Source organism: Panthera tigris, chromosome F2 (assembly GCF_018350195.1).
Source record: "Panthera tigris isolate Pti1 chromosome F2, P.tigris_Pti1_mat1.1, whole genome shotgun sequence".
Classification (NCBI taxonomy): domain Eukaryota; kingdom Metazoa; phylum Chordata; class Mammalia; order Carnivora; family Felidae; genus Panthera; species Panthera tigris.
The window spans coordinates 37497047-37509046 of NC_056676.1; the positions used below are offsets into that span (position 1 = coordinate 37497047).

The following is a 12000-nucleotide window of genomic DNA, read 5'->3' on the forward strand; positions in this document are numbered from 1 at the left end:
TGATGTTATCGTGTGTGTGTGAGCGTGTGCGTTGTATTTTACTTTATAGAAAGAGAGAGAAAGCATAAGCCGGGGAGAGGAGCAGGGGGAGAGAGAGAGAGAATCTTAAGCAGGCTCCACACTCAGCCGACTTGGGGCTCCATCCCATGAGCCTGGAATCATGACCTGAGCCAAAATCGAATCGGACGCTCAGCCCACTGAGCCACCCAGGCACCCTTTTTTGTGTGTTTTTTTAAAGCTTTGACGGTTTAACAAAATAGCACCATCATCGTCTTCATTTACATTTCCTTAATTATTAGTGAGACTGAATTCTTTTCCAATTATTCACAATCTGGATGAATCTCCAGAAAATTATGCTGAGTTAAAAAAAAAAAAAACGCACAAAAGCCAGTTCCAAAAGATTCCATACTGTATGATTCCGTTTATATTAGCAATTTTGAAATGACAAAGTTGTAGTAATGGAGACCAGATTAATGCTTGCCAGGGTTAGGTGTGGGGTAGGGACAAGAGGCAAGTGTTGCTATAAAAGGGCAAAATGAGGGACCCTTGGGATAGAACTCATTTATATCTTGACTGCATCAATATGAATACCCTGGTTGTGATACTGTACTGATAGTTCTCCAAGATGCTACCACTGGAAGGGACTGAGTGAAGGGAACACGGGATCGCCATTATTTCTTACAACTAGATAAGGATCTCTAATTAAATTTTTAGATATGTGTAAGTCATCAGTAAAATGAAAACATATTGGGAAAAATACTTCTACAAATATCAAAGGGTAAACATTTTGCAATTGCCTATCAATGGCAGAGAAGCGCTGTATTAGAAACCTCAGCAAAGGACACAAATAGGCAATTCACTCACATTTCTCCCCCCCCCCCACCCGCTTCTTTCACAACATAAATACATTAATCACGAAATTACTCCATTTTTAAGAAATATGAACATTTCTCACATAAAAGTAGATTTTAAATATATGAACATTTTAATCACTGAGTAAGAAAATGAATTTCTAGACCTAATGACCATTTATTTCCTTTATACTGAGCTCTATAATATCCCTTGATGAATTTTTAAAAATATTCAGAAAGTTTTTATTGAATTCACAAGAAGTTAAATGTTGTTTTCAGTAGTCCAGCAAAAGAAATATCCTCTGGTATAGCATAATTTGGAGTATTATATTGTATTCTCTGGCTTTTATATAACATATAAAAAGTGAAAAACGACTTAGAGCCAACATTTTTGGAATATTTATTAAATCCAGTGATGTAAGCAAGTCATAACCTTGCTACACAATCTACACAAGGTTATGCTGCTTTGACTACTCAGTAAGTCAACAAATATTTATAATGCATCTACCAGGTGCAGGGCACTCTTCTAGGTGCTGGCAATGCAGTGATGAACAAGGCAGAGAACAAGACAAATAGATGCCTCTGAGGAGTGAGAGTGAAACAAGAGAACTGTGCGCCTCAGTAAGGATCTCTAAGACCTCATGGAAGATGTTATCTCCATGTATCTGCTTCAGCTGAACCCTATTCAGGGTCCTTGGTCAACTCTGGGAAAAAAGGAGAAAAGCAATCACGTATAGACTGGTGACGTGGAAGAAAGACTGTCCAGTCGGCCCCTTCTTTTGCTCTGTGCAATGGCAAATACCATTCGAGTAACTCAGTCCACTACTACTCCTGATTCCACTATTAACACTTTAGAGGGTCAGGAGCAAAGAACTCTAGCTCGGCTCGTTTATAAATGTGAGAAGGACAAAGAATAGGAACCTGGGGAAAAGTCAGAACCAAAGTCCATTTAGTGAAGCTTCTCCCTAGTGAATGGCAGAGCTGAGATAGAACTCTGTTAAACTGACAGATTAAGTGAAACGCTTTAAGTCTTTCAACGTCAGCTCTCTCGAGAGCTCTCAAGGCAATCTTGAGTAGGGGTTATACAAAGTACACACCTTACAGGGCCCTGGAAGGGATTTCTTGATCACTATGAGTATTTGTGACATCTTCCTAGAAATGCTCTCACTAGGGCACCTGGGTGGCTCGGCTGGTTAAGCATCTGGGATGGAGCCCTGCATCAGGCTCTGCGCTGACAGCACAGAGCCTGCTTGGGATTCTCGCTCTCCCTCTCTCTCTGCCCTGTCTCCATTTGTGCACATGCTCTCTCAAAATAAATAAATAATGATTTCTTAAAAAATCCCCTCATCGAAATGTCATCAAGATCACCCCCCCCCCTTTTTTTCCCACTCCTAAGGAACTGTTTTCCTGCCTACTTAGCTTTTGCTTTCCTACTCATCTATTACTGGGGTACCCAAAAAGAACTACCACCTATCTTTGTCTAGAGAATGTTGGCTATTTTTATTGAATTTGTGTAACAGCAAAGATATAAAAATACATAAAATCAATCTACATATGTTTATATCTTTCAGACACAAATCAGAGTTATTTTATTTATTTATTTATTTATTTTGAGAGCACCAGCGGGGAAGGGGCAGAGGGAGAGGGAGAAAGAATTTTAAGCAGGCTCCACTCCAAGCCCAGGGCAAAGGCCAACACAGGGCTTCATATCAAGACCATGAGATCATGAATTGAACCAACATCAAGAGTTGAAATGCTTAACTGACTGAGCCACCTAGGGTTCCTAGCCCAGAGTTAAAAATTTTTAAATGAGAATGTTTTCTGAAAGAATACTTAAGTAGCCTTAAGGTAATTGTATTTAAGAAAACTGTCATTACAATTCCCTTTGATCGTAACAATTATAGTGAATTGAAAATGAGAATAGTCTTCTCCCTCATATATGTAATAAGTCAACTAGGTGTCTGTTAAACCTAGGAAGCTTCTAATGAGACCCAGGAGAAACAGTAATTCCCAAAGTTCTTATAAAGAGTGAGCCTAATACAAGTGCAAATTTAACCACCTTTACAGCTCAGCTTGTTTTCAGCCACTATTATTACAAAGAAGGATGATGCTGGAAGGCAGGAATGGTCAGCCCATGTAGCCTAAGGGAAAACTCTAGTAGAGAACATTTTCTGAGGTAGGAGCCAACAAATCCAGCACTCTGGCATGCCTTCCTTTTGGATAAACATGCAGAATCCTACCTATATTCCATCTTAAAAGTCTGGGACAGATGAGTAATTATTTAAATTTGTTTCATCATAATTGGTCTCCCTAGCTGCAGTTCCTCTTCTAACTCACCTGTAAATTTTGGAGGTCATCAGGCTCTAATTTAGGGACTTTCTTTAATGTCTACTTTTTCTCCGCAGGTGATCCCATCCATCTCAATGGCTCTATATGCCGTTAACTACTAAATTTACATCTCTGCCCCAGACTCTAAGTTCCCGACCCATATAACCAACTGCCTACTAACACCAGGATTCTTAATTATCACATATCTAAAAGAGAACTCCTGAATTTCTTCCCAAACCTATTATTCCCTTCGTCTTCCTTGCTACCTACACCGAGTGGCTAGCCTCCATTCAGTTGCTAAAGCCAGAAACAAAAAATTACCTTTACTACCTCTTTTCCTTATCCCCCATGTCCAATTCATTAATGAGTCCAGTGACTTCTATCACTTAAATCTGCCTTGAATCTCTCTTTGCTTACCAACCCTGCCAGCCCACTCATTCTTAGCTGGACATCCGCAATAGACTTCCGACTTGTTCCAGACTTTCCTTCTTTGGTCCCTCTCAGTCCATTCTCCATATCCCACATTTACTTTTTGAAAGATGAGAATTTCGAATTTACAGGCAAGTTTCAGGAGTAGTGCAAAGATCTTTATCTTTCTGAACCCGGTTTCAGACATGACGACCAATTCATTAGCCCTGAATTCTCCAGTGAACATTTTCTCCCATGCCATCAAGATGGTTACCACCATCGAACAAAAAGAACCAGTTCAAGTTTTCCAATTATCTTAATAATATCCTTTGTAACAAATTCAATACCGGATCACACATTGCATTAAGTTATCTCGTCTCTTATTCCTTCAACCTGGAACAGTTTTTCAGTCATTTTATATCACAATCTTGACAGCTTTCGAGACTACAGGCCAGTTGCTTTCACAAGGTACCTCAGTTTGGGTTTGTCTGGTGTTTCCTCATAAAGAGAGTCACATCAGGCATTTTAGGCAGAAATATCACAGAAGAGATTTTTGTCTCCTCACTGCATCATAGATTGGATGAGTTCCAGTCTGCCAAGAAACAGATGCATGTTGAACTAAACACAAGAGACTTACTGGGAGAAAAGGCCTGTGAGGAATAGAGGGGAAGCAGGAGTTGGCAGTGAGGGTCTTTTGACCAAGACTCGAGACCAACACCTGTGAAAGGAAAGAAGGCTGGACCTCAGACTGCAGTTCAGTCCCGAGAAAGCCTCAGCCAGACTGATGGGGTGTCCCCATCAGATGGGGCACGCATCTAAGTTATTTCTTTCTATGAAGTGGCTGGTTCAATCTCCACCGTGTGTGTATGCTACAATCTGAGCAGCTGATCCCCTAAAGCGGTGTGCACTTTGTTTCCAGTTGTTTGACACTAAGAACAATGCTGCAATTACTATGAGACCTCAGAAATGCCAGGGATGGAATGTGAAGCAGGCGAGCTGTGAATTCCTTGGAGGAAGTTTGCAGGAAGCTTCTCCGGATATGGTCTTCCTGAATTCTCTCCTTCTCACGCAGTAGGAAATATTCAGGCTGCTTAGCTGTTCTCAGCCTACTGGAGGCCAGGGAGAGCTGACATACTTTGGTGGGGCCCATATCAAACTTCCATTCAGAAAACCCACGAATTTCAAAGTGAAAGTCTCCCCAAGGTCTGCAGCTCTCCCGTCTTTGTTCCCAGTGGAGAAAGCCCTATTCTGTTTTTTTCTGCCAACACTCCCACCAGAAAGCAAGCCTCATATGTGCCCAGAAGTCTGTAGATCCTAGCAGCCAAGTGGGGGGAAGGAAAGACAACCTCAGGCTCAATGTTTCCCGAATCTGTTCCAAGTCCATCTAATAATTTAATGCAGTGCTATGAAAATTACCTAGAATGTGAATTCCAAGCAAAGCTGTTCTTTTGTAAGTTTGAAGTAGAAATGCGATGACACAAAACCAGTTAATTAACTGAAAGTCAGAGTAATGAACTGAAAAAACTTAATGGAAAACCATGCAGCTCCCTGCCCTCCTTGCTGAGGTCAACTTAGCACAGGGCTGTAAGAGATCAGGAGTATGGAACAGATAATGCTTCAAAACATTTTTCCTGAAAATAGCTTTATAACTAATAAAGACAGAATCAAAGAATTCCCTCCTGGCTTCTAGATGGTGGTCATGGATTTTATGCATCCTAGGATAATACACTTACATTACCACATACTACTTTAATTGTATACCTACGATAAGAATTTTGTAACTTTCAAATTACTCCTTTTTGGTTCAATGCATACTCTACTCTTTTCTATTTAACCTCTCTGCACATTTTATGATTTTTAAGCCTTTCACCCAGCAGATTACCCTACAGAATATTAGTCAAAGACAGTAATTATCAGTAATTACTCAGTTTGGATAATCAATTTTGTTGAAACATGGCAGAATGATCAAATTTACCATATACACATATGCTGTTTTAACACTACGATGCATTTAATGCTATCTCTAAACATGTTCAATATTGAACTCCGAATACAGTATACTGCTTATACATGTTTTCCCTGCAATGAGTGCTGACAGGTGGCCTCAACCAGGGAGGGCAAGCATGGCAGAAAGTGCTATACAACTTTGGGTAATGAGCACACACACTGCCAAATACGCTTATCCAGTGGGCGCTCCACTGCACCTCTCTACTTGAAAGCAGTCTGTAATGGGTGGTATCCCCTCTTTGGCCTATTTTGTGTTCTAGCAAGCAATTTGGACCAAAAATGGTCCCACACAGTGTACAAGTGATAGTATGGGACCTGTTACAAAGAAACAAGGGCAAGTGGTACTCTAGGTGCTGAGATGAAAGTGTTATGACAGCAGGAACATGCCCCCAAGGAAACAGTCACGGAAGCAGGGTAGAGATCAACCGGAAATTATATCAAAGCCTTTTGACATTATGAAGGCATTGTAAACATTACTGCAGCCTGGGACAAATGACTAACAATTTTCTGAAGGGCAGGTAGCATTTCATGACTTAGGGGCATCAGAAAAAAATAAAACGAAATGAAAGAGCAAATGCCAAGTTAGACATCACAGTCCTTTCTCCACAGGACGTCTGCTATAACAGTAACCATAACCGCCCCCACCTAGGGTCAATTAGCACCACTCCACCTTAGAAACATGTCCTCCCTTCCTTCTGACTTGCTCCCTCCCATGGCATATATCTCTATATCCATCAAATTATACGAAGAAAGAGAGAGAAGGAAGAAGGAAGATAAAACATTACCTTTTATTTTCTCAGGCACACAAGTGATCTAGGGTATCAATTATCAAGAGATTTTACTGATTCACCTTTAGAATGATCTATTTTAAATCTTTAGCTACCATAGAAAATAGTTTGCAGCAATTACTTTGCAATTCAGAAGTACCATGTTATAATTTAGTTGTGAAATAAATGAATAGTTTATGTTCAATATGCAAGGTTATTAGAACTCCTGAGTTTCAAATATCCTGTGGAACAGATTCCTCTCCCTTCTTTAAAGGCTTTTAAAATTAAAGAGATGACCATTAAAAAAAATATTTTCTAAATAGCTAATTATAACAGAAATTAGCAACATCTAATCTGAAAACCAGATAGTGTTATTTTGACCATCATTCTGATACCCTGAGTGGCCTCTGATTCCATCACCAAAGTCATCAACCTAGGTCAGTATCACTATTCCTGAGGTCCTCATATACTTTTCTTCTTCTCTGCAAATGCCACTTGCTTCTGAATAGCACAGATTTAGTTTACCATGCATCTAAGGATTTACCTGTATCACCCGGCACATACCTAGCTGCTTTCTCAAGCATTGTAAAGCTAGTCCCACAAATACATAAATAAGCCAGAGCACCTTCCCCCAAGAACAGTCCAAATCAGCATTGCACATTAACACACACAGAAACGCCGGGAAATGCTTGTAGCTATACCACTTAGCTCAGTTACAGCAAGAACAAGGAAGAGTTACTAGTGAACTTAGCCTCTCAAGGAGGGAAATGTTTCATAGTCATATATTTGACCCTATCAAAGCAAAATCATCTTAGCAAGGTTTGCAGTTGGTTACAAAGTACATAAAACAAGAGTATGGGGAACAAACCCACATAGTCACTCTTGAACACAAACTCAAAACACACATTCTAATGACAGAGATTGGGTTCTGGTATTTTCATAAACCAGAGTACAGATTTCAACGTATTTCACAAATCATATGATCAAACAAAAATGGACATGAAAGCACGTTTAATTATGTACCTGTTTTTAAAAAGAGGTGCTGTTTTAAAATAGTCCACATGACAAAATTTGGCAGAATACACAAAATCATTAACAATAAACCAGAAAGTATGGAAAACTAGGGGAAAGGTCCAAAGAACCAAAAATAGAGCGTATCTTTCATCAGATTTAGAAATTATGTATATTGTATGCTTTTTTTTTTAATGTGCATAAAGCAACTCTATGCTGCAGTTTGAGAAATCAAAAAAATTTTATTTTACAAACACACACACTGTATGACTGGAGGCATTATTTGGGCAACATAAAAAGATCCGGGAGAAACTTGTTGCTGCCATAAACCGGGGATGAGGGGTTAAAGATGGAGTGAATAAGGCATGGCAATACTTCGTACAACTTTTAGAGAGCACATCTAAAACCCAGTAACCAAAAATCAGCTGGCAAATGGCATGAATATAATGGATTATTGTTTACTTGGAGGCCAGAAATAATGAAGAAAAGGAAAACTGCAGCTTTAGATTAGTATTTTAGAAACAGTAAAACCATACTATTTTAAGTAAAAATGGATGATTTTATTATATAAAATTATGATGGGCAGAATACAGAAAATTTATTTCTCTTCTACCTTTACATATTTAAGTATGAAACAAAATGCAACAACTGGGAGAACTCATTACAAACTACCAAAAGGGATTCATTTGGTGAAATTATTCAAGTTACAAAATGCTAAGTAAATAAATGCACTTCAAAATACATGAAGTGTAACACAAGTATGAAAGTAGTGATCTTAAATGATTCCTTTAACAAAAACTAACCAACAAACAAGAAGCACAAGAAAAATATTGTCAAGTTAGAAAAGAATAAATCAAACATATTGTTCACTGGGATTATTAAACAAATTCTTTTAAAAAATAAAAACACCTAAACAAGTAATTAGGATTTAAAAAAAGAATAAGAATATTCCAGTATTATATATATTTTTTCTATCAATGAAAGAAAGACTGGAGGCCAATTAAGTACTATAGACCCAGGTGCCTCTAAGATCACTTGCACTGAGGTCTTCTTGGCATCAACATGTAAGTGAACTTCACCATTACCCAAAGGTGAGAAAATTTATGCGTTATAGAGGAAAGGAAAACAATTATGACTGCAATAGGGCAAAAAACTTATGCATTAAAATGATTAAATGCAATGCATTCTCTAGCATAAGACTAGAATAACCTGCTCCCAAAAGAACTCTTTTGCACTTTAGTAAATCAGGGCAAAGGTTTTACCCTGAGGAAAAGGCAAATGGGAGGTCTCTGATAAGGTAGACTCTTCATAGCCAAAAAAGACACCAACCAGAAAATGTGCATTCATGTCTATAATCTGGGTTGTAAAAACCTAATCATTAAGTTCACAATTAAACCATTTTAAAAACATAAGATGATAAATGAATACTACATATGTCATACGGATCATATGCCAAATTACTGTATGCTATACTCCTAAGTGCTATTAATAAATACACTCAATTCATGCTACAGAGAAAGAATTGAGACTTAATTTCACATTTCAGAATTCCTGAGTCTTATCAGAGAAAAACAAGTACCAAAAAACAAACAAAATAAACCTACGTTATAGTAGGGCAAATAATACAAATTTGGGTATTAAGTCGATATTACATTTATAGTTTTAAAGCTGAAGACTATGGGGACAAATATATATGTAATTCGGTGGTATTATAAACATGATTTTAAAGCTTGGTTTTTTAAAAAGGCGATTTGATCAAACAAGGCCACCTGAGTGACATCTTTAATGATGGAAAGCCCATCATTTTAAAAGAGTAGATCTTTATCTCAAAGCCTAATGATGAATATAAAAAGAAAAAGAAATTTACTTTACTAAAACTTTTTAGTAAGACTGCAATGGGACAGCCCTTTGATGAAAGATCTAATGAGCGTAAAGCCAATGTAATGGAATTAGAACTTGAGTTCTAATTTGAGCCACCATCCATTAAATAATTTCCCTTTTGCCTTGCATATTACACAGTGAAAATAAAAAGGTATCTTAAGAGCACTTCAGTCCCACAATGTAGGATTTAAGCTTGTGTGAATAGGTGTAAATGGCCCTGCAATGATGCTTGCAAAAATACATTCAACCCAAAGTTAATGTCTATATTCTAACTAGTAAAGAAAAGGGAAGCAAAGTGGTCCCTCTTAAAACAACAAAACAAAACCAAACAAAACATTATCTTTTCTGGAAAGGACAAAGAACACCTAAATAATGTCATACATTTAAAATTACATACTTCTACTCATCATTGTAAGTAGGGAAGATGCAAACAACTACTCAGGGACTTTATAAATAAAGACACTAAGCAGAAAAATATTTGGGTTATTTCTTTGTTCGTAAGTACCCAGAAAGAAAACAATTAAAAAACACTAAAGTGCAGACCTATAGGCCACTGCGGGCATAATAAACGATAAAGAGGTGCAGCCCAAATTTGCATCTATGTTTACACTTACATATCCAGAAAATGATTCTTCCTTTAAAAAAATTGTGCAATTTAAAAACGAGTCAGTTTTGTTTGTGCCGTAATGCAATTAGAACTTGTCTCTGCCCACTAGTAAGGTGACCACTAGACCTTGGACAGCACACTAGCTCTCAACAATCATACATTTTGTTAGAGTCATACAATATTGATTCCACCTCCAGAAAATGTTAGGGTCCTCTTGTTGTAGAATGAAGAGCCACTGGTATTTGGTTGATTGCCTTGAACCAGAGAGGTTTTCAGTTCCATTTCACAAGCTACAATAGCTGCATTCAGTTCCACTTGAGCTCGGTGAACTACGTAAAACATGAGGCCTATACTTATAATAATCTGTGGACAAAAATAAAACATGACAGTTAATCATATTTTACACAGAAAAACATGGAGAAATAAATCCCATAAATATTTGGCTTAGAAATGTTTCAAACGGGATGCCTCTCCAATATGGTCAGGTAAGATTTTTAAATGGGTTACACAGAGTTTCCATTCATTCTTTCCTTGGCTGCTTCAACTGGGAAGAGAGGGCTGAAATCTAGAAGTAACCATCAGAGGATATCAGGCTAGCATGCATACATCCTTTTTAGCATAAATGATGTTTGCTTGATACAAGTCAAACTCGTCTCCTGGTACAGCTTCCTTCAAGGAATAAAAACAATAAAATAAAAAAACAAAACAAAACAAAAAAGTCTAAAATAGAGGCAATAGCTGGCTAAACTTTATTAATGTAATTAATGTAATATATCTTTGCAGGACTATAAATGTCCACAGGTATTCCCAAGCCCACTTAGAGAGAAGCACTACCATTTACAAATGAACTATCGGGTGCAGCCAAACTTTAAAATATTATGAACCGCTTTAAAAAAGTGAAATGTCAATAAACTTCAAAAGAAATTAACAAGAGATCATGAACATGAAACTGTCTGTACTTAAGGAAAAGCAAAAACAAAGGAAAACATGATGATCAAGAAAAAAATGCCAAAGGGCTATGAAAAAACGCATTGAAATCAAAATCCGGTGCTAGTCTTGACTTAACCGCTCAACTACTGATGTGATTTCACATCACTAGGGAGGCTTCTCCCACTGTCCTATAGGAACCTGTGGTCCCTCTTTATATGTTAATGTGCTTTAACATTCTATATACAGTTCATCAGAATGTCTAGGCAGTACATATCTTCTAAACGGTATTTATTCCAAACTTCATTTGTAAGTCAGTTCTTTCGAATTTGGAGCAAATATTCTCAGGCAACGAGGTTAGGACAGGTAATTTTTAATGTCCCAGTAAGTTTCAAAGAAGTTCAAAGGCTACTCTAACCATAGTGACCCTAAAATATAACATGATATAAAATAAAAGCCTGTCCATAATTTTAACAGTTTTGTGGGAAAAGTATTCTAAATAGAAGCATTGAGGGTAGTGAAGGAAGTGCCGAGGCAGAGCATAGTGAGGGTGGGTTAGCGAGGGGAACTTGGAACTTGTGCAAGGGGGGGGCACTAATAAATGGGTATCCAGTACTCAATAAAATTCTTATTTAAGCTTATTTATTTTGAGAGAGAGAGAGAGAGAGAGAGAGAGAGCAAGAGCAGGGGAGGGGCAGAGAGAGGGAAGGAGACAGAGAGGGAGAGGGGGAGAGACAGAGACAGAGACAGAGACAGAGACAGGGAGGGAGAGAGAGAGAGAGAGAGAGAGAGAGAGAGAGAGAGAGAGAGAGACTTACAAGCAGGCTCTGCATTGTGAGCATGGAGCCCAACGCGTGCTTGAACTAATGAACCACAAGATCATGACCTGAGCCCAAGTCAGATGCTTAACCAACTGAGCCACCAAGGTGCCCCATAATTCTGAGCAAATTAGGTATTTTAAAGGTGGGCCTTCAAAATGCTGTATTTGCTCTCCTAAAAAAACAAGATATACTAACTGATATGTAAGTCTGACACCTATCAGTGTTAATGGTGACACCATGGAAAGATGTGGAAAACTGACTTGGGGAGGGTGCGGGAGAGCTGCTGAGCTCTGCCTCAGACGTGCTGGATTTGAGGTGCCTGTTGGATATCCAAGGCAGTGCAGTGAATGGGTCCAGAGCTTAGAAAGAAGGCTGAGCTGAAGATGTGTATT

At 38.2% G+C, this 12000-nt stretch overlaps 1 protein-coding gene across 4 annotated transcripts in view; it reads right to left on the reverse strand.

The window, feature by feature from the left end:
* Nucleotides 1-1246: 1246 nt before the first annotated feature.
* TMEM64 (transmembrane protein 64) overlaps nucleotides 1247-12000 on the reverse strand; it is a 32224-nt gene continuing 21470 nt past the window's right edge. For 2 of the 4 annotated variants that reach the window (XM_042973083.1, XM_007084344.2), the window contains one exon: nucleotides 6371-10223. In XM_042973083.1, the coding sequence (XP_042829017.1) occupies nucleotides 10032-10223 (192 nt within the window). In that variant the 3' untranslated portion in view covers nucleotides 6371-10031. Of the gene's footprint in view, nucleotides 1556-6370; nucleotides 10224-12000 lie in introns of those variants that run through there. The other 2 variants (XM_042973082.1, XM_042973081.1) reach the window with 2 other exon arrangements.